This window comes from Anser anser (genome assembly GCF_964211835.1).
Source record: "Anser anser genome assembly, chromosome: 6".
Lineage (NCBI taxonomy): Eukaryota > Metazoa > Chordata > Aves > Anseriformes > Anatidae > Anser > Anser anser.
The window spans coordinates 4,580,607-4,602,034 of record NC_139726.1 but is presented as its reverse complement, the minus strand read 5'-3'; the positions used below and the strand labels follow the sequence as shown (position 1 = coordinate 4,602,034).

General features: G+C 37.1%; 1 protein-coding gene across 5 annotated transcripts in view; it reads left to right on the top strand.

Annotated features, from left to right (window-relative positions):
• ARHGAP15 (Rho GTPase activating protein 15) overlaps positions 1–21,428 on the top strand; it is a 332,393-nt gene that overhangs the window by 193,714 nt on the left and 117,251 nt on the right. For all 5 annotated transcript variants that reach the window (XM_083841824.1, XM_083841823.1, XM_083841826.1 and 2 more), the window contains 2 exons: positions 1,329–1,451; positions 10,349–10,447. In XM_083841824.1, coding sequence (XP_083697950.1) covers positions 1,329–1,451; positions 10,349–10,447 — 222 coding nt within the window. The remainder of the gene's footprint in view (positions 1–1,328; positions 1,452–10,348; positions 10,448–21,428) is intronic.

Sequence of the window (21,428 nt, the reverse complement as noted above, 5' to 3'; positions counted from 1 at the left end):
ATTGTTTTATAATTGTGCACCTTTAAACATTCTGGCTCTGTTTATACCTTATGCAAAACTTCATGCTACAAAATAGCCCAATAATTTTGATCATAATTTGCTTTTTGAAAATCTCTTCCCCTGGATCCTCTACAGGAAGATCACTGCATTATAGGAGACTCAGGGTAGGGGAGATGGGGGAATATCTCTGTAACTGCAGCTGTTTATGAAGGGCACTACTTGGAAGTTCAACAGAAGGGATAATGGATCAACACTTGCTAGATCAGCTTGTGGAGAATACTCTGGAGGATTTTTAATTAATTAATTAATTTTCAAGAGAAGACGGGAAGCTGTTCTCCCCTCAGAAACCAAAAGCCACCCCTCTCTCACGTGGAGGTCCTTGCCAAGGGAAGCTGTACAGCTCTGGCTGCCCTGTTGTCCTGCTCAGCACTGGGGCAAGAGAGCCCAGGACAAGGGTTAGTTAGCCAAGGGTGCTGAGGCTCAGGTGGTTTGTCACCAATCTTTAAAAATCTGCTTCTTCAGCGAAACATTTGGAGCATGTCTCCATATGGCATCTCAGTTTCTTCTGGAGTGTCCAGCCTTGAGTTTCTCCTTGCTACTAACACAGCCTATTTTCTTAGCTGTGATGGTGCCCTGTAAGCACCTCAGCACACAAGAAGTTAAATTTATGCCTTTGAAATTTCCTCTAGGGGATTTTCTGCAGCTGGGTTCTGTGTCTTTTTTGACACAGAGCAGGAATAAATTGAGCTCAAAATGTTTCTCAGTTTGGTAAATGCCTAAATATAATAAAATATAATCATTAGGACGGGAATACTTTTCTTTCCATAAATTAATGCATCTTGCACACATTTCATGGCATGCAGCCATGTTTTCTATAACTGCATTAAATATATATATAGCGCTTAATCCATCTTGGCAAGAGAACTCAGTCCTTCACTAGTGGTGTAACCATCCATCCTTTCTCATAGCGAGCAGTATATAGCTAATAGTGCATAGCGCACTTCGAGTCTGGACTTTTAGTTGAAAAAATCATCCATGTGAAACTTGTGGGATTCCAGAACGTTTCATGAGTAAACTGGTAGCCATCCAAATACTTATAGGCAATAAATAATACAACTTTGTGACTAACCAGCAGAGTGAACTCATCACGTTTATTCACAAAAATATTAATCAGATGCTCTGTACTATCCAACCAGCTACACTCCTGACCTACTGCATGACTTTATTAGGGTGGTTTGGGCCATTGTTTTCCAAGAATATTTGAGCAAACTATTACTACTTAAAAAGAATAAAATTTCACTGAAGCTTTTTATTTTGTTTTCCTTTAGTTTTCAGATTGAACTACAGTGCTTCTGACTCAAATGACAGAAACCGAGTTAAGAGCAGATTAAAGAAGTTTATCTCTCGAAGACCCTCCTTGAAAACATTGCAAGAAAAGGGGCTCATCAAAGGTGTGTTCTCTTTTATACTTTTTGGAATAAAAAGTAAAAATTGACATATTAATTTTCCTCTTTCATTCTCAGCTAAAAACATATGTGCATTAGACAAATACTTCTTAGATATGGTTTTGTTGCTGTTTCTTGGAAAATTTAGACAGCTGAACTGTAAAGAAAAAAATCAGCATATGGTTCCCTGTACCTCTGTGCTAACTGACTGCTTCTTCAATTTTTTTGCTTTCTTGTGTATGTGGTAGAAGCCTCTCCACTTAGTACAGTCACTCACCATGCACCATGCAAATCAACATGCTGCACCACTCCATTTCTTTTTAAGAAAAGAATTCTGATATAGTTTGGTATTTAATATAAGCAATGGGAACTTCAGATGCTGTGCTGGCTAATTTGTTTTCTAGAGTAGGCTGGAATACTTTCTGCTGTCTTCTCATTATTTTTCTAACTTGCCAACAAAATACATTTTTAACAATTTAAAATATGTGCCAGTGAATAATAAATGCTTTGAATCTGTGATTTTTTCCTGTTCCAGTTTCTTGCTAAGTTGGTCAGACATCACTTTCATATATCCTTAAAAAATGGCTTCTTTGATAAAAAGTGTTTGCTAGATTATCCAAGAAGTATTTTCCTAAGAAGCTGGTAGTTAACTTGAAGGCAGTAGCGTGCTGACCACTAATAATCAAGTAAAGCCATGTTTTCAAATATTGTCTGGAATGATGCTTTAAAAATTTACGCACTCCCAAATTATTATGTGTGAAACCCACAACTGCACATGCAAATTGACTAGAAAAAGGCATTTTGCCAGCAGCCCCTGTCAGTCTCTGGAGTGTGAGCTTTCCAGTGGTGCGTCAAAAATGGCAAAGGGTGTTGCTAGTGTGTATTAAACTTGTCTGTCCTGAGCCAAGAGATTGACCCCGGCTAGCAGAAGCTGAAGCAGCCACAAGAGTTAAACACTAGCTGGGCCCATGTCTGAAGAGAAATAGGAGATTTTATGAATTAACTTTGTACATTTTAGATACATGCAAAAATGTTCAGCACAGTGTTTCTTCCTCTAAGGAAGTCTTCAATATGTGAAACCATTATGTGCCTTAATGGTGGGCTTCTGCTTCTAGTTTCCACAGGCGCTTTAAAAAGTGTCATGGATACACACATGTGTGTGAGTGTGTTCACACTTTCACACGCACCAAATCTTTCAGGATCTGTCCTTAAAGATTCATAGTGTTTGATTTCAATACATAGAAGGGTTTTGCCTCTTTGAAGTACCCTGTGGGTTTAGGGTGGGATTTTAATGCATCATATTAGTTTGTTTCAGTTATTACAGTAATAGAGTAGTAATTTATAGTCTTTTAATTTCTGGATTTAGGGGTGGGTTTTTTTAGTTTAATAAAGTGTGGCTGATGAATCTCCTGCGGTGTTACATACGGATCAGATGTGATCCCTGCTAACAAATCCAGATTCATTAGCATAACTCAAATCCATCCTCTAATATATCTCTCTAGGAAAGCCAGATGCATTTGGTTTTGGCTACACTTGCATTAAGGTCTTGATTCATAAACATAGCTTGGTTCTACCTGGGATACTCTTCTACAGAAAAACAAGATGCATGATTTGTGGCACAGTAACTCAGTGTTGGTACCCAGCACAATTTTATTACCAAACTAATGTTACCATAAAGAAAACATGTTAGTTATCTACCGTGCAGTTTCATTAGGATTAGGTTTTGGCCATGCAAATGAGGCAGGATTCGTTAACACGGCTTAATTCCAATCTACGGTAAGTCTATGTGAAATGCACATTTGATAAGGTTCCTTCATTGTCTTCACCAGAGTTTATCCCTTAATCTGTTAAAATGTTATGAAAATGCAGTTGCAGTGCTTATACATAGACCACTTTTAAATGTTAATTTTTAGGCTCGCATTAGAATATTTTTAAATCACAAAATGCAACCATCCAGATTAAAAATTAAAAGCCTGCCAAATTTTGTATTATAAAATGCATCTATTTATTTTTCTAAAGGTGAACGAAATGGTTGCAGAAACCTCTCAAAACTATTTATTTGCTTGTTTCTTCAGGGAAAAAAATGTTAACCAATTTTTACAAGAGCAAAATTCCTCCAGCTCTGAGAACACACATACTAACTTTTATCCCATGGGGAAATGTTTCTGTCAGAATTGTAAATCCCTTAAAATAGGGGCTCATAATAAAAGTGTGTCTAAAGCCTTGCAGGACATCTCGGTACCGAATTTCTGACAAAGAACTGTTCTGTGTGCTAGTGAAGAATTGATATAAATATCTACGAAGCGTGTGGTGTTAATTACTCCAAAGCAGTGGCACTGTAGGTGATGTGAAAACCTTCACTTTTCATCAAGTGCTATTCATATTTGCCAGGGGCACTATAAAGCTCTCAAATCTATATTGATTTTTTACATTGCATGTCACATTGGAACCAAAACTCCAATAAATTTAACACGTAAATTATAGTCATGAGTAAATACATTTTAAGGTGGTAAGTTCACTTAAACACAGTTCTGTGAGCTGTTAGTCACTGATGTGTACACACTTGGCCAGAAGACTCGACACATTTCTCTGCATTAACCAAATTTGGGAATACAGGCTTCAAAATTAAATAGCAGTTTGATCTCCTGGGGTACTTTGTTCTGCCAACAGTATTATCAGAAAATCTAGAAATTATGTGATTGTCATTTAACTCTTAACAAAACTTTGTTCCTGTAGGATGTAGGAAATATCTGTAGTAAAAAAAGTATGCTTTTGTCAAATGGGAAGAATAAGAAATAGGAGGATGGTAATCAAACAGGGGAATGTGACCAGGGTGTAAAAGTTAGTTGTATGTTAATCTGAGAATGAACTGCTGATTTATATGACAAAAAGTTATTTTTGTCATCACTGTCCCATTTGCTTTTTAGTCTTTTTCCTATGAGAAGCCTGAACATGAAGCACACTGGCCCCACTTGTTGCAATGGGCTGGTTCATGGGGTTTTTCATGCTCCAGTGAGAAATGCCATGAAGATTGTCAGCCCTCATAGTTCCATCTCACTGCTGCTTACACAAAATATCTTTGTAACAGAAGAATTTTGAATCATTTCTGTGTAACATGTATGGGGCTATACGTACACTTTTGTTGGTGTATTTCCACACACGCATGCAAACCTAGAAGGAGAAAATAGGCATGTTTCAGGCCTGCCATTTTAACAGTGTTATTTCAAGAATAACTGTGTTCAAATTTATATGCTAGGGCAGTTCCTTGGAATTGAAATATTCTCAGAATTTACAGAATCTGCACTAATAAGCTAGAAAAATAATATATAAATCTTCTCTTTTAGAACTACTTTATAATTGAACTTTGATCTTTGTGTTTGAGCTTTGTCATGATTTAATATTGCCCCAAATGAATTGCCAACCTTCAACTTGATATTGCCCTGCTAACCTCCTGATTTCTGAGCCTCTCTAGTCCAGAAAAAAAAAAAAATGCTTCCATGAAACTGTGATTTTAAAGCTATGGTGGTTGTGTTGGCAATAGACTATTACAAAATTCTCTTTCAGCAAATGTTGAAAGATAAAGGAAAAGGAAAAGAAAAAGTCATAATTAACAACATAAATGATGCTATGGGAAATGAGGAAAATGCAGCTGGCAAGATACTCACCTAGATTTTGTTGTTGTTGTTTTATTTCAAAGGGTAGATGCTGAAGGAACTTCATGAAACTTATTTTGTAAGTTAAGGCAAAAAACAGAACAGCATAAAAATTGGAACCGTTACAACTTTTTCAAGATGAATCTAAAAGCCATTCAATTGCTGGTGAAAAGAACTAGCTGTGATTTGGCTTGACAGCCTATAGTACAAGGCTGAGCATATGTTGGTGGTTGTGCAGATAACAGCACAAAGATCACCAATTATTTTATTTCTAGACAAGGGAAGACATCCTAATTGTTTCACATGTTCCAGTGGACCTTGGAGTAATTCAATGTAGTGAGTGTAATGCTCAAGAGAAGTCCAAAGGTTTAGATTAAGACTTATTTTTGGGTGTGTTTTGTAATTCTTCTGCATTGTTAATTTAGCAACTGTTTTGGTGCCCATAATAACCTAGGAAAAGTTAGGAAATGTTTCCTTTGACTTGCAGGGACAGTGGGTCACAAGGATGTTTCTTTCTTTGACCACTACATTGACTTTCTGAAGTACATTTTCCAAACCCTGTCGATGGCCAAACACTGGACAAAGTGATGTTTCCATTGACGCTGCTCTAATCATGACATGATGGTCAGAAATCATTCAGATAATTTTAAAATATCTCATTTTTGAGACCTGCTTTGAAAAGGAGTACAGCATCCTCACTCTCTTTGAATTCAAATGAACTCTCGTCTCCAGTAAAACACCATAATTTCTTAAAAGAGACCAGTGTCTACACTACTCTCTATTTTTCTGAGAATGTGAAACAAATCTGGTAGCTCATATGCCACTTAACAGTAACTGCTCACAAATGTAATTTTTTTTTAATTGATGACCACCACAGATCAACGTTATATAATAAATCTCCATGTTAAAAGGACTGGCAAGACTCCCAGCTAGTATAAATCAGGGGAGCTCCATTGACAACCTTGCTGACTTCAGTCAGCTGAGAATCTGGCCCACTTACTGTAAAAGCATTGTGGCATTATTTGGAGCCCCAGTCAGTGATGAGCATCACTTTAGTCTCTGACTTGGTATTTCAAGTCTACACATGGAGCACGGGGAAGTAACCTTTCAGAATATGGCATTTCCAACCACCTTCCTTCCCCCTCCAAAAGAATTCTCTGCTGTGGTGCCTACTGTTCTGTCTCCCTCCCTGCACATTCCTCTTATTTTGCCTTTTCCTTCTTTTTTCCCCTTTTTCCTACCAATGTTCAAACATACCAAGAAGACCAACAACTTAGATGTTGATACAAAGCTTTTGGTAGCCCAGCAGCTCAAATCCAGATGTAGCAGAGTTAACTCCACGAGTATTCGCTCCTTGAAGGCAGTGAATTACATTACGTAGGTATAATTCATGCTTTTAAAAACTTGGGCTTGACACTATTATGCCCTCTCCTCTTGTGTCAGAATTTGAGCTTCTGCCCGAGAATTCAGGATGCTAGCGATTCCCTTCCCTGTTTTTTTAATGAAAAAGACTAGAATATGAATTCCTTCTCAGTGTGGCCACATCTCATCCCTATACACCAAAAACAGTTAAACAATGGCATTCTCAGTGAGGATGTGGCTTTTGTGATTTTGTTTTAATTGTTTCTTTTCCAGAAGTATTGTCTCCCATAGACTGGATTTCTGCAGCTCAGGATTAGTGGCTTTGCTGCAGCCTGTGAAAGCTACTCAGAAAGAGCAGCTCTGTCAGACTCAGGGAGAACTTGAAGCTCACCAGAACGAGCAATTCATTGCAGCTGTAATCATCATTTTATATTATACAACTTGCGAATGTCCATTCTCTCCTCTTCTGGTGTCTCATTTTATATCCATGTGCAAAGCTGTCACACACCCCACCATCTTAAATAGAAGGTTTAAAGCACAGATACCAGGGATGTGTAATGTAAACCATACCACCAAACATATTATGAATATATTGCTCTTCTTAAAAATGCTTGTTGGTTTTTCATACTACAGTATTGACTAACTGTCTGTGTTTGATGTATGGTTTACCAGCCTGATGTAGACTTATGGTTAGAGCTTAACTTGTTAGTTCTGCTTTTGCAGCCAATTCAGAATAACTACAGATGCCCCAAGATATTAAAATTGACTGCTCAAATGGACTCAGTGTGGGAGTTTCATTGGTTTTAAATTGATAACAGCTGAAAGAGTGAATGATTAAAGCTGTATATGGGCATAGTATGCAGCTCCTTTGTACAAGCTCTTGTGAACAGAATCCACTGTATGGGAATTGCCTTTGTTCTAATAAAAGATATTTCTGAACAATTGTTAGTTTAAATTTTTAAATGATGAAACAAGAGCATTTCAGGAGCCTATAGAGGAAATAATTCCTGAGAAACTGGAATAACTCTGAGAAGATAAAGTGGATTTCTATTCAGAGGGGAGCATTTAAAGTTAAGTAGCATTCCATAAGGTGGTAATTGTGTCTATTTCCCAGGCATTTGAGTTAAATAAGCTGGATAGGAAACATAAACTGTCATAACAGGAGGTTAGGAGTGTTGTGTACATCCTTTTTTTTTTTTTTAAGTCATAAAAAAAGAAGTTTTGAAGAGCCTTATCTCAAATAAATCAAACAAGGGCTTTTTTGCTTCTTTTATTCCTTTGGGAGCAGTTCTTATTTTTTGAAAAGATGTTCTGAATAGTTTCTCCTTAGATACAATTTAATATATATATATACCTATAAAAGAGAAAGAAACCAATATTTATATCTTAGTTACACATAAATCTAGTGTAAAAAAAAAAAAAACTTTCATATAATGTCTTGTTTTTAAAATTCTGCACAAATATTAAATAAGTTTAGCTCAACTATCCTTGTTACCTCTGAATGTAAATTTGGCAGTGTAACTCCTGCCATTTCCATGTTTATGTACAGAAACAGATCCAGGAAAAAATAAATTGACTAGAAATAGTCCTGGAGTTTGCACCCAGAATTCAGAATATTTGTGTGAATTATTAGATCAAGTACTTCTAAAAATTCATGAATTTCTAGGAGAAAAACAAAACAAAAAACCAAACAAAACCAAGCCGTTCTGTATCATTGTTTTACCAAAGTGTCTTTTGATGACTGGTGCCTATTTTCTGAAGAAAAGATGTTTATAACCTTAACTGCAAAATATAGAATGCGACTATATCTGTAAACTGAAAAGTACATAAAACAAAGTTAAACTGTTTGCTGTAGAAGATGCAAGTCCAAATCCAGAAAATCCACATCCAGAAAAGGGGTGATGGACGAGGTGAGAATTGCAAATCAGTCTCCAGCCTTTTCAAAAGTTCCTCCCAAGAATAGTGAGTATTCTGCATTCATACTGTGGATTGAAAGAGTAACTACAAAGTCCTGCAAGTTGGTTATAAAGCAGTTATAGCACAGAAGAGAAGTTGCTGAACATCCTTGCATTAATTTCCATTCAGTTTTTCACATACTGGCCATCTAAACCCGGTGTAGTTTCTTGACTGTTTTATTCCTGAAATTGTTTACAAGTGTCTTTGTCAAGCAAATAAGATATATTTTTACTTCTTTTTAACATAATTTACATTGGAGAACATTCCATATTATGCAAAGAATTTGACAGGTCTTTGCTAAAATTTTAAAAAACAATTAAGATGTCAAAAGAGGAAGTGCTAGTACATTTTAATCATAAATCTCTGTATATATAATTACCACTGAAGGCAGCTATAAATGTTTTATGAAGAAAATGTAACCAGACTGTGCTTTGTCAGAAACATAACCCCAAAACATGTAACAGACTGTTCGCTAATGCTTAACGCCACACATGCACACAACCTTCTTTGGTGTAGTTCTGCGAACCCAGTCCTCCATCCCTTCTGCAGCTGAAACTCTGGCTAGCTTAAATTCAGGCTTGCTTTGACATGCTCTACCAGAATGCAGATCACACACATTGCCAGGTACTGGAATAAGCTTCCCTGATGCATGTCAAGAAGCCCAAAACTCCTGCCATCCCGTGCACCCTGTCTTGTTTCCAGGCTTATTCCTTAGTCTGAGGTATTAGGAAAGAAAAAGCAGTCAAGCTGCAAAAGAGTCCAAGCTTAGTAAGAAATAACGGCGGTTAATGATAGGAAGGCGAAGCTAATGTCATTGCAAAGCAGAAAAAGAGCAAACAGCATTTGGACGGGTGGTGAGAAAAAGTTGTGCTGCTTTGAGGAAGAACCTTTCAAACTGATTGGGGTGGGAGGTGGTGGAACTGACTGTGGAGAAAGTGTCCTGGTGCCACAGAAACTCTCGAGGGCTGCGGGCTCTCTAAGACTGAGTGTGCTTGTTGGCTCTGCTCTGCAGAGCCCAGCCTTGTGCCAGCACCCCTCAGCTGTCTTTACAAACATTTTTGAAAGCCTCTACTCCAATTTCCAAAGTGTAGTACTCTGTTGAAATGCTATATGGAGACTGTCTCTTTGGATAAATGATGGTAGTACAGTCCTATTGTTTTAGCATTTAACTGGCTCTTATTGAATAGTTTCGTTCATCTGTTTGATGCATTTTGATTCTAGCTGACAACATCCCCATTACTGATTGCTCTTTACGTAATTTCTCAAATATATAGAGTGAAAATTAGGTGGAGGAAGCTAATTAGTAATCTGAAGGTTTTAACTGGGTTATACCAATGTTTTAAGAGGAACAATCTGTGTATCAAAACTTTAACATCATAAAAATTAAAATGTAGCATTATAGGGCTAAATGCTTATTTGTCAAGGAAAAAACACAAATCACGAGTTAAACTTGATGTAACATATGCTATCCTCATCAAAAGATGTTTAGTACCTTCCATTTTTCAAGCAGGTAATTTGATGATTAAAACCTCCAGTAAAGATTAGATGAAATTGTACTCCAAGTCCTAATGATGCAAGGTAAGGAAGCCCTTGCACCCACATGGTAGTTTATGGCACATCCAAACAAACTCAGAGACCATGGACTACAAGCTTTAGAAAGGTAAAGGTACAAATGACAACTGAAGCTTCGGCCCAGGGAAAGGACCCAAGTGCTGAGGTCTGCTCTCAGGGCAGAAGGTAGTGAACAGCAGGACTCAGAAAGGACTTGTCTCCAACTTTGTCTGCCCATCTCCCATATTGAGTTTTTAATTGATATGCAAGCTCGGAAAAGACAAAAAAAAAAAAAAAAAAATATTACTAATAATATGCTTTAATGCATTTTCCTGTGTTGTTTTTCTTTCTTTTTTATTCTTTATTTTTTCCCAAATGCAGATCAAATTTTTGGCTCCCATTTGCACTTGGTATGTGAGCATGAGAATTCTACAGTCCCCCAGTTTGTAAGACTGTGTATAAAAGCTGTTGAAAGAAGAGGTGAGTTATTAATGTTTCATACTATTTTTTGTTTCTTTGTTAGTAATCAAAAGTTTAACCTTGTAACTCTGCTTGAATTGCCAGAGTAGGCAGGCAGTTCAATTTATAATATAGTTACGGACTGAACTATACCCCACTCTATATCTTCATTTCCTTTATGCAGTAAGACATTAATAAAACCCATTTGTGCTGATTATTCCTTATATTTTGTTTGACATGTTGTTGTTTTAGTCTTTCTCTGGGTAAGTAAATGCTAAAAATCGATAAAATGTCAGCAACTTTCATCCTGAAGTCTCTGGTGAATGTAATGCCAATACTTTTTCCTAAGTCCTGAATTGTATTCAACAAAAATTAATGTTATTCTAGTACAACCACATATATATATTTTTAACTGTCTACAGGTACCTATTTTTTACTGTTATTTTGAAAAGCCATGATACTGTGAGATTATTGGAAAGAGTATTCATCCTCATTAAAAGTTTTGATTAATTTAATAAGAAAGATTTTCATAGTATAAAAAGATGTGCTTAACACCATTGCCTGCCTTCCTTTCTTTCGAGTGTATCTTCTCTCACTGAAGGTCATTTTCTTTGGAAGGTACATGCGGTAGATGCAGAATCTTAAAATGTATTGTATAAAAATGTGAGGCTTCATCACCATCTGTTACAAGTTTACAACTTGTTCCAGGGATCTGGGGAAACATATATCTTGCAAAAGATAGAAAATTTATTTTCAGAATAAGGCTGGGTGAACCCATTGTCACTGTCATATACTGGAGTCTCAGAACAAGAGAACCAATGGAAAATAAAAAGATATTTAGACTGTTAACCACAAAGGAAAAGGCTGTTTTAATTCCATCATTGTTACCTGGTTTTATAGTGAAAGGTGCAATAAAAATACCCTGGAGTTTCAAACTCTGGGAAATTCATGCTTTAATTATACAGCAAAGAGAGCACTGGGATATTATTATTCCCAGAATGATTGGCAGGAAGTCAGAGACTAACAAACTGGAGACTGTTCGGTAGGGGGAGATAGTAGCATTGGTTTTTTGGAGGAAGGCTGGAGGCTGGATGAAAGAGAGAGACAAAGAAAGGGGATACATGTGTGAAGTGACTATTAATAGAGGAGGAATTGCAAGGAGAAATTCAGAACTTGAAAAAAAAAGGCAGAGATTACAGTAGAAAAATGCCACGCCATGCAGAACATGTCTAATTGACTGCTTGGTTGTGATCTTAGCACAGGTTCTCCAAAAGATGCACTAGATATTTCATAGATGATTTGTGGTATCTGACCACTCCTCCAGGAGAAGCAAGGCCAAAGGTCTCTGCACTGCAGACCCGTAATAGAAAAATCCAAGGAACCTAATTAGATGTTTATTGTCTGTGTGAAATGTACAAGGAGAAAATGAAAATATCACTGTTTCTTCAGAGGAATCCATCCTTCGGAGTATTACGCTATTGTTCATGTGTTTCCCTCAAAGTTGCTGTAACTTGGAGAAAGTCTATCTCTTTTAGTTAGTGTAGTATGTAAATAAAAGCTAATCATATGGCGTGAGATAAAAATTTAATTTTATCACTGTATTTATGAGTTTATATTTGATATACAGTTTTTCTATTATCATTTTCTTGGATTAAGATGCTTGCATTTACTCACATTCTATTTACTCAAAGTGTTGTTTTTACTAAGTTCTGGCATAAACTATCTCAGGACAGCAGTAATTTATGTGAAGCTAAGTCCAATGTTTATGCAAGCTTCTGATGACATTTTATACCGGGGTTGGTATTAGGAAGCAGTATGTGGAGGTGCCAAGTCTCCCGGCATGGCTGAGACTCAACAGATCTGAAGCCCTCCTCTTAATGGCCAGATACGCCTCCAGCCAAGATACTCAACTGCAGAGTCATGGGAAATACTTATGTACCAATTATGGGAAAGGCACATTTAATGAAAACTGTATGTTTACTTTCATAGTCTTAGTAAGATGGCCTAAATACTTAGTACAGCTGGCATATTGGCTGTTGTAGAAAAGCTTTTTTTTTTTTTCCTGAAGTTGCTTTTTTTTTTTTTTATTTAGAAAATATATCATCTACATACTGTACCAAAAATGTTACTTTCGTGCTTCATTTAAGATAAAGGATTGTCAGGAAAAAAAGATCTTAGGAGCCTAACCCTAAATGTTGCTTACAAAACTTTCATACTTTGCTGTACGGCTGTATTCTTATTTATGAAGTCATGTTTTTAGTTATTGTTTACCTATTGATTTTCTTTCTTTTTTTGTGTGTGATTTTTTTTTAATGTTATCACTGTGCACAGACAGTCTAGTGGTGATCTGAATAAACCATATTAATTAGTACATTTTCCTGTGTAGATGACGTTACATACAATAGCTAACTGTAGTAATATTCTTCCACAGATTAAAAATGTAGAGGGTGTCATTAACTGTTGGCAAGATTTCCTGTTTAGTTACACTATTTTAAAATGAATATCTACACTGAAATCAGAGGAATTATTCTGATATTTTTTCCTGCAACTTAGATCAGATTTTGGTTGTTTGTCCCCTAGGCTATTGTTTGCTCATTCACCACTTCAGGACAGAGGTGCTTTATAAGGTCTGGTCTAATTCTCACTCCATAATGCATATTTATCTGTCCGACACAGATTCACTTGTTCAAGAGTGAATTCCATGTTTTCAGCCTCTTTTTGTAGTTATTAAAATAGAACAGGGAAGCAAAGGGTCTTTATACATTCAGTCAGCCATCTTTCAGGGCTGGCAGTGGAGTTTTAGATAGATAGTAATTAAAACTATTTCCATTCTTGTAAACTTGCAAGGCAATTGTCACTTTGTTTTTTTTTTTTGTTTTTTTTTTTTTTTTTCCCTAGGTAGGGGAATAACAAGCTTAGTTGGTTTTTTTTTCTTCTTTCTTCCTATATTATTTATTCATTCACAATTTTTGATGAAATTCTTGCCTGAAGAATTTAATTGTACAGAGCTATGCCACTAAAGTCAATAGTGTCTTGGCAAAGCATGTTGGACCCTGGGCATTTAATGCAATATTCTTGACAGAAAAATCAGCCGTGTATCTGATGTGACCTGGGAAGGGAATAATTCTGTACCATGCCATGGTCAGATTTAAGAAATACAGTGGCTACTCAAAGATTTCTACCATTTCTACCATGTCTCCACTTTCTGCTTTCTCAGGGACTTGAAGGGGAAATCTTTCACAGAACCGTGTATCTATGTTTTGTTTTGTTTTGTTTTTTCCCTCATGTATTCTGTTGGTTTGCCGTCACCACCTACCTTGGATGGGCCCCGAGTTCTTCTGATCTGTTGATCTGCCTTTTTCACCCCATGCCTTGTCCCCAGAGGCCATCCGATAGGTAGCACCAGCCCGCACAGAGCTGAGCAGTGCAGCAAGGAGAGCCTGGGACAATCCTCCGCTGCTCTGTAATCCACATGCCGTGCACTCTGCCAAGGGTGGGGCCCATTACAAGACCAGTGGTGCTGCAGATATGATTTCCAGTCATTTCTTGAATCTCCTATTTATTTTGTTATTCGTGACCCTTTAAAAGTCCTGGCGTTTTTTTTGCATTTTTTTAAATAAACGAAAGGCATGAGTAGAACGCATACAAAAATAAAAATATCAGTCTACCTATACAAAAAGCCATCCAGTGTTTCTCATAGTAAAGTTTTACCATGTGAAAACAGCCTGATATTCAACTCTCTTCCAGGGATGATCATTTGCCCGTGTATCTAATAGCAGAGTAAATGAACACCCCAAGCAGTCACTATCTTAAACCTATCGGTGGTATCCAGTGTACTTAGATTTTGTAAAGAAATACAGTACTAATGCTCCAGGGAAATATAATTTAACTTTCATCTCTCTTTTGAAATGTCCTTCATTTTCTCCCTCTGTTCCCAAATCCAAGTTAGTGTTCTCGAATCAGCCTAAACGACTTGAGAAATGACACTGCAGGCAGCAAGGCTGGTGATTACAGGTACAGTTTTCATTCTAAGCTGGACATTGCAGACATTGTTTTCTGTTGCTTTTCTTGGAGCACAGGATGCTCTGACAGGAATGATACACAAAATTACATATTTGATTCGATGCCTAAAAGCCACCCTGGGATCCATAACCTTGCTTAAAGATTTAAGAAAGACCTTTAGTCCACTTCTGAGAAGGTTCTTAGCTTAGAAAACTTTATCTTTCAACTTTACTTCTTAGCAGCTGTTATGTTTTTTTGCTGTCGTTTGTTTGACAGGATCCAGTTATAGGTTCCGATGTCTGTTTAAAGAAACAGGGAGGTTGTTGGCTTTAAAATTCCCTTACTGCTTGTGTGTTCAACATTTTCCCAGGCTTTTCTACATAGTTTGCCAAGTAAAGGGACTGACCTTTTGTAGCAAACACTTTTTCATTTCTAAATGCTCACTTTGATTTTTGTCCCATTTTATGCTCATTCCAAACTGTTTACAACCCACTAAAAATGACTGTGAATTATATGTTTGTGTAATGGATTCCTTTTGTGGTCGGAGTGGAATGTTTACTTTGAACAATTAGTTATCTTTGGGCAGATTATAGTGACCTGAAAAAAGAATGGCTAAAATTATTATAGTACCTTAACTATTTCCTTTTGTTATCTTCTCTGTTTGGCCAATGTATTATTTACTGGGTTTCATTGCTCTGAGCCCCAGTGAACAAATCATGTTAAATAAGAGCAGTGACAAAAATCCCTGAGCGCAGGGCTCTCGGCCTGGGCTGGGGGAGATCTGCTGGGATCGGGCTGGGAGCTCCAGCAAGGTTTCAGGAGTGACCACTGGGCACTGGGAGCTCGGCTGTGCAGTTTTCACAGGATACAGTTGGGAGAAAAGTTTTAACTTGAAAATCAGATTTCTTAAAAGGCGTCCAGAGTTCAACACCTCAAAGCACCTAAAATCAATAATCAGTTTGGCTTTGATGTCCATACCTCCAACTTGACTAGTCATAATGTCATCGTGTGTAGCAGTGCACTCACACACAAAGTCCCAGACCCCAGAATATTCAGTGTTTAGGAAAGAAAATGTCTTGAACAAAGACAAAGTACCGTATGGGATGTAGTAAAGAAATACAGTCATCATGATGAAGAGAAATGAAGATAGAAATGATATTTTAAACTACCTCACCTCCCAAATGCCACGCCAATGACAGAAGGTTGTGTCCCTTTCATCATTTTTATCTCTTAATCTAAATACTAAAGTGCAGCTAAAAGCACTTTAGAACCTATATATATACACTTATATAAGAAAATAGTAAAAAATTACCTTCTAAATCATATACTGCTTAAAAGGTAGTCAGTATTCTGGTAGGACGTTTACATAGGGGAGGGTTCACTTATCTTAAGGAATTAAGCAAAGATAAAATGAGTTTTAAAAATATAAAGTATTGCGAATATATTTACATAGCTAAGAAAAAAAAAGTATATAAAACCATTTTGCATTCTCTCATTTTCTAATGGAAGAAAACACCACATAAGACTTTAAAAAAAAAAATCCCAGCCAGCTCCTAACACTGATGACTCCCTTGCTGGGATCACTCATTTTGGGCTGGTGTACTGAGTAGGTTATTGGAGTGCAGTGGGGATGACAGAAGACCAGAGGCCTGTGCTGCCAAGGTTTGTATTAATAACCACTCTATACAAGCTCTAGCAGCTTATTGGCATGTGCTGTGATACTCCATATTATTAGATTTGTGTTCAGCGACTTGTTCCTCCAGGGTGTATTTAGCTTAAGCAATACTTTTAAATGTATTTGTTACTCCAGAATACTTCAGTCCCATTCCTGAGGACCCGACGCAGGCAGCTGGAACATAGCGGGTAGTTTTACCAGAGTGTGCTCACCACCATCCTCGAGCTTCCGCTAACTGTACGGTGTTCCTGAGCTGCTTCCCAGCACTGTTAGACCAAACCCATCAGATGGTGCCATAAAGGACACATTCTGGCAAGGTTTCTTTGAGAAGGACAGCCTCAGGAAACCTATCCTGCTCACAGGGCAGCTTTATATTTCAGTCTCGTTGCAGGGTTACTCTCCCACAGCAGTTGGCCCCTGCACAGCCATTGAAAAGTATTTTATTTTTATTTTCTCTCTGTCATAACTTTTAGCATTCCATATTTCTATCTTCAGAGCAAGAAATTGTTCATGAATAGTAGTTTGTTTCCTACAAGCTCATTCACTGAATTTCAATACTTACTCTCCTGTAGGAAAGTATTGTCCAAACTTTTTTCCTTCTCCCAGGCCTACATATGCTTCCTTGCTTACTCTGATATAATTTTACATACTGTTTCCAGTGGCTTTAGCATTCAGTACCCTGAAAGTACAGAGATCATATTGCTCCACCAAATGATCTGAGCTCCCAGTTCTGCTAATTTTGTACTGTTCATTCTTTCCCACTTTGGGATAATCTATTATACTTGGATCCAGGCACGCACTAAAAGCTAATACTTCCATGAAGAATGTGCAATTTGTACTGTTTAGGTTGTGATGAGATTCCTGAAGTCTTTTATGATTCTATCTTGTTCCAACAGGGCTCCCAACTTTTATAAGCACTGAATAAAAAAGAAAAAAAAAAGGAAACAAAACAAGCTGATAAAAAAAATTACACACACACAAAAATATCCAGCAGTTCAGCAGATAAAGCCTTTTTCCAGGGAATTCTAGTGGGCTGAGGAAAACTGTTTCTGAGGGCATTGAACTATGTTTACTTTAAAGTGGCCAGCAAGCACAAACTTAAACATACAGACGAACGCAATGTAAAACAACCAAGTTCTGAGAAAAGCCCTTGCAAGTTTGTGATTTAAAATGTTTTTGTGTTTTTCTGCTTCTTCTTCTGAGCAGAAATTAAGAGTGGTTGAATTTAGTGCACACATATTGGCAAGCTTTCCCTGACCCGATCTGTCTTCGGGCTCAGGCAATCCTGCTATAGCCACCTTTCTTCGAGCAAGAGCCAGTTAATAGCGTTGTGCAAGGTCCAAGTCAGAATTGGCTCTGAAGGGTATTCACTCTGGGGCCTCTGTGTCTGCTAGAAAGCCACATTCCGAGTTAGAAAAAATATTGAGAAGTGTCAACAGGAAACATCACGGAAGAGCATACAAGACAAATTAGACAAAAGGAGACAGAAAAAAAAAGAAAAAAAAAAAGTCTTGTAATGACAATGCAAAAAGAGAAAATAAATATATATCTAAAAATTCTGAGAGCAGCGACTGTAAGCTAGTCAGAAGAAGAAAAAGCCAAAAAAAAGGCAGGCACTTGAACCAGTTGCTGTCTTTGTCATAGTTACCTGATACCTGTTTTCACTGATTAATCTGTTCCAGAGAAATGTATCCATTTCTATGAAAAAGGGGGGATTTGTATTTTAAGCCTTGCCAGTAAAAACAAGCAGACACTCAGTGTGCACCAGAGTAACATTTACAGTGCCTAGGCCAAATTCATGCCTTGTGTAATTTTATTGCTTTTACTGGAATTACACCAGAGATGAGCTTGGCCTTTTGCCTTTTTCTAGCATTTTATAATATATCTATTAGTGAACATGTAGAAGGAAACAGGGCGTTTTGTCTTCAGAATTTTCCATAAAATCTTTTTCAATAGGCTTAATAAATAAAATAAACCACTTAACCTATGAAATAAGAAAGAATCAAACAACATTTTCTAGATATTAAAATGATGTTAATACACTTTGTAAATCAAACAGTTGACATGTCTACATGCTGAAACAAAGTCTAGAGAAAATTAAAGCCTGCTGACTATCTCTGGTGCTTACCCTGTGCCAATGAGAACATGAAGGTCCTGACATACCCCCTAGTCAGATTCAGGAAAGTTCACACTTGAGGATATCCACATCCTAGCCATGAAGAAGATTTAAAAAAAAAAAAAAAATCCGCTCTTTTTCTCCTGAATAAACTGAGGATGTGAGGCACTGTGCCTTAGTGTAGTACACATCCTGTCACAGGCAAGGATCTGGCACTATTTCTGCTGCAAACCCCATTTAGTCAAACTTTACACTTCAGCCATTAATGGAACACTTTGGTCTAACGCCTGACAAAGTGAGTCTGGCCTAGAGATGCTCACAAGAAAAAAAAAGAAAGAAAAAAAAAAGGTTTAAGTCTATTAAGTTTCTTTATGGCAAAAAACAAAGGTTGTTGTACGCTCAGATTCTTTCAGCATTCCTGCTCCTTAAAATAAATTTATGGATTTTAAAGAAAATTATGAAGGCATAATTCCACAATGTAGACTAACTGCTTTTCCTGCTTAAAAATATAATTGAAGAAAAAAAAGTTACTACAAGTCCACTATGTTCTTCAAAAGTGTTACTGCAATAAAAGAGGGGAAAAAAAAAAAAAAAAGTTTTGCTGTCTGTATGTAACACTATGGGGTCAGTTTAAAAAAAATCCTTTCTCCTTTTTTTCTGCCTGCAGTTGAGGAGAGCAAATAACTGCAGTTGTATTTTATTACTTCAATTATTTGCTGTAGCAGCTTGTGTTACATCAATGTTTTAACCATATAATATAGCAGCCTAATGGGATTGATACCTAAGTGAGAGAAATTGTACCAACAGAAAGCTTCAGGAGCAAGGCAGAGGGCAAAGTAAGACCAGCTTAAAAAGGAGAGTTTATGTTAAGGTTTTCTCTTCTTTAAGAGAAGATTTTTCAGTTCCTTTTACTCCTCTGAATTTATGAAGTTGATCTTGCTAGCAATCTAGGAACTAAATCGCCCCTAAATTTGCTACTGCATGATAATCGGCCCCGGAATTAACATGTCTTGTAAAGACCTCCGGTTGTATATTCACTCCGCAGATTGCTTTATTTTAATCAGGATCCTCACAGATCATGGATGTAATTATATAGCAAAACAACTTCTTTTTGTCTTCATGCAGACAAACAATGCTCACTGGTTTGAGTGGAATGACATATATGTAAATGAGAGCAAAATGTGGCCATTTTGTTTTATAACACAGCAGAACCGTATCGCTTCGGTCCTGAATAGCTGCAGGCAGACAGATCCAGCTCTCAGTGATTCCTTCAGGCACCTTTTTTGCTGGTGCCAGAGATGATACATTTGAAACAGTTCAGATTCTTGGGAAACAGATATTGCCATTAGGAACTGCTTTCTCATGTTTATTTGACTCTGTAATTGATATATTCCATTCCATACTTCCTGATTTACTGAGATCAGTCCACTAAAATAGGTACAGACTTCTTTTTAAGGACCCGAGTAAGTCCCATTTTGTGGTCAATGGATGTTCCTCACAGTGTTTTGTTGGATCAGAGCCTTAAACTTTATATATTTGGATCAAAAATGTAAATATCCAGATTTTCTATCAGGATTTCAAAACAAAGAACAAAAACTTGGGCAGTTGCCCAGATTCTGGACCATTTTCAGGTAATACTGAGGCTCTTAAAATCACCACGGACCCCTCCAAAGCAAGAGCAAAGCGATGAGTCTTCTTCAAGATCTCTTCGCTCAGAAAACAAAAAACTCCTCAAAAGACAGAGAGTAGCTATTCCCTGCCTCTTCACCCCATCTCCCCAGGAAATATTTCCCCCAATATTTCAAACCATATGTTTAGATTTGTCAGTCCTGAACTGACATGGTGTTACGTGACATAACACACCAGAGTAGCTGCCACCACATGGCTTTCCTGTGCCAGCAGCAACCACACAATGGTGTTGGAGGTACCACAACTTTTTGTTTACTTAGAAGTGAAATAATTTTGATGAGTGTATGGTATCAGTTAGCAAGTGTTGAGTTCTTTATGGTGATATTGCTCATGTTGACTTAAATGGAAAACGGATCAGCTCAAAAATCTTTAATAAGAAAAGTTTCTTACTGTACTTGTAGTGATGCCCTGTGGAGCCACTAGAACTAAAAATCTGTCAGCGTACTTGGTAGAAACTTTGTTTCATGGTTCTCTAACTCATATGATTGAGATTAAATTGAACAAAATCTTGGCACATAGTTTGGCAGTCGAGAAGCATTCCTCTGTTTGTGTGTGTGTGTGTATGAGACAGGCGGGCAGAGAGAGGGGAGAATTCAGCAGTCACTCAGTTGGTGTTAAATTATCAGGTGCTACATATTTTTAATAAACCTTAGTGGAAAGATAAGATAAAACCTCTTCTAATGAAAATTGCTTTCACTGAGGTTATAAACTAAGCTTTAAACAAGCTGAGCATCTACTGTAAGCAATTAACTATTGAAAATAAAATCATTCAAATTCTCTAGCCCAGCTAGCCCGTAAACCAGACTTGAATCCGAACAGAAAGGTAACAGATTCTCGAAAGTGTGCTCTTTAGGCATTCCGGTTTTCCTGCTTTACCACTAAAACAGAACAGCTCACAAACTGCTTTATTTAATGCCCAGATCTGTGACCTGCAGGACTATCCTCACCATGGTGGCTGATCTAATGATGGAGTTTTTTTGCTTAGGTTCCCTTCTACTGTCACTGAGCAAAGAGATGTTCTCTTTAGATATTTTGCAAACAGTCATGATATAATGTTTGAGAAGCATCTGGATTTGCACTCCAGAAATTGTTCATAATGTTTTCCTTTATTATATTTATTTCACTTGCATTTTTGTTTTCTGGTGTGTCGTATGTTAAAAACACAAAGAGCACAGCTTACAGTAAGAGTCTGCTAGAAACTTTGGAACTGTCTTGGATGTCTCTGTAGTAAATGTTGTTAATGATTACTGGAATTTTCACCAAAGAAGGAAATTAGATATGGAAAACACTGTATGCCAACTTCTCCTTTCCAAGTCTTCAGAAATACCAGAGGATCTGTGTGAACCCTAGTAAAAGGGCTGAGATTGGATTTCCACCTTCCTTACATCATTCCATGTTGCAGTCAAAATTAAGATACAAAGGCAATGATAAAAATCAAAATCCTTCCCGCAGCCTCAAATTTTAAAATAATTATCTTCCATGAAAATATCAAATGATAGTGATATTTATGCCTTTACTTC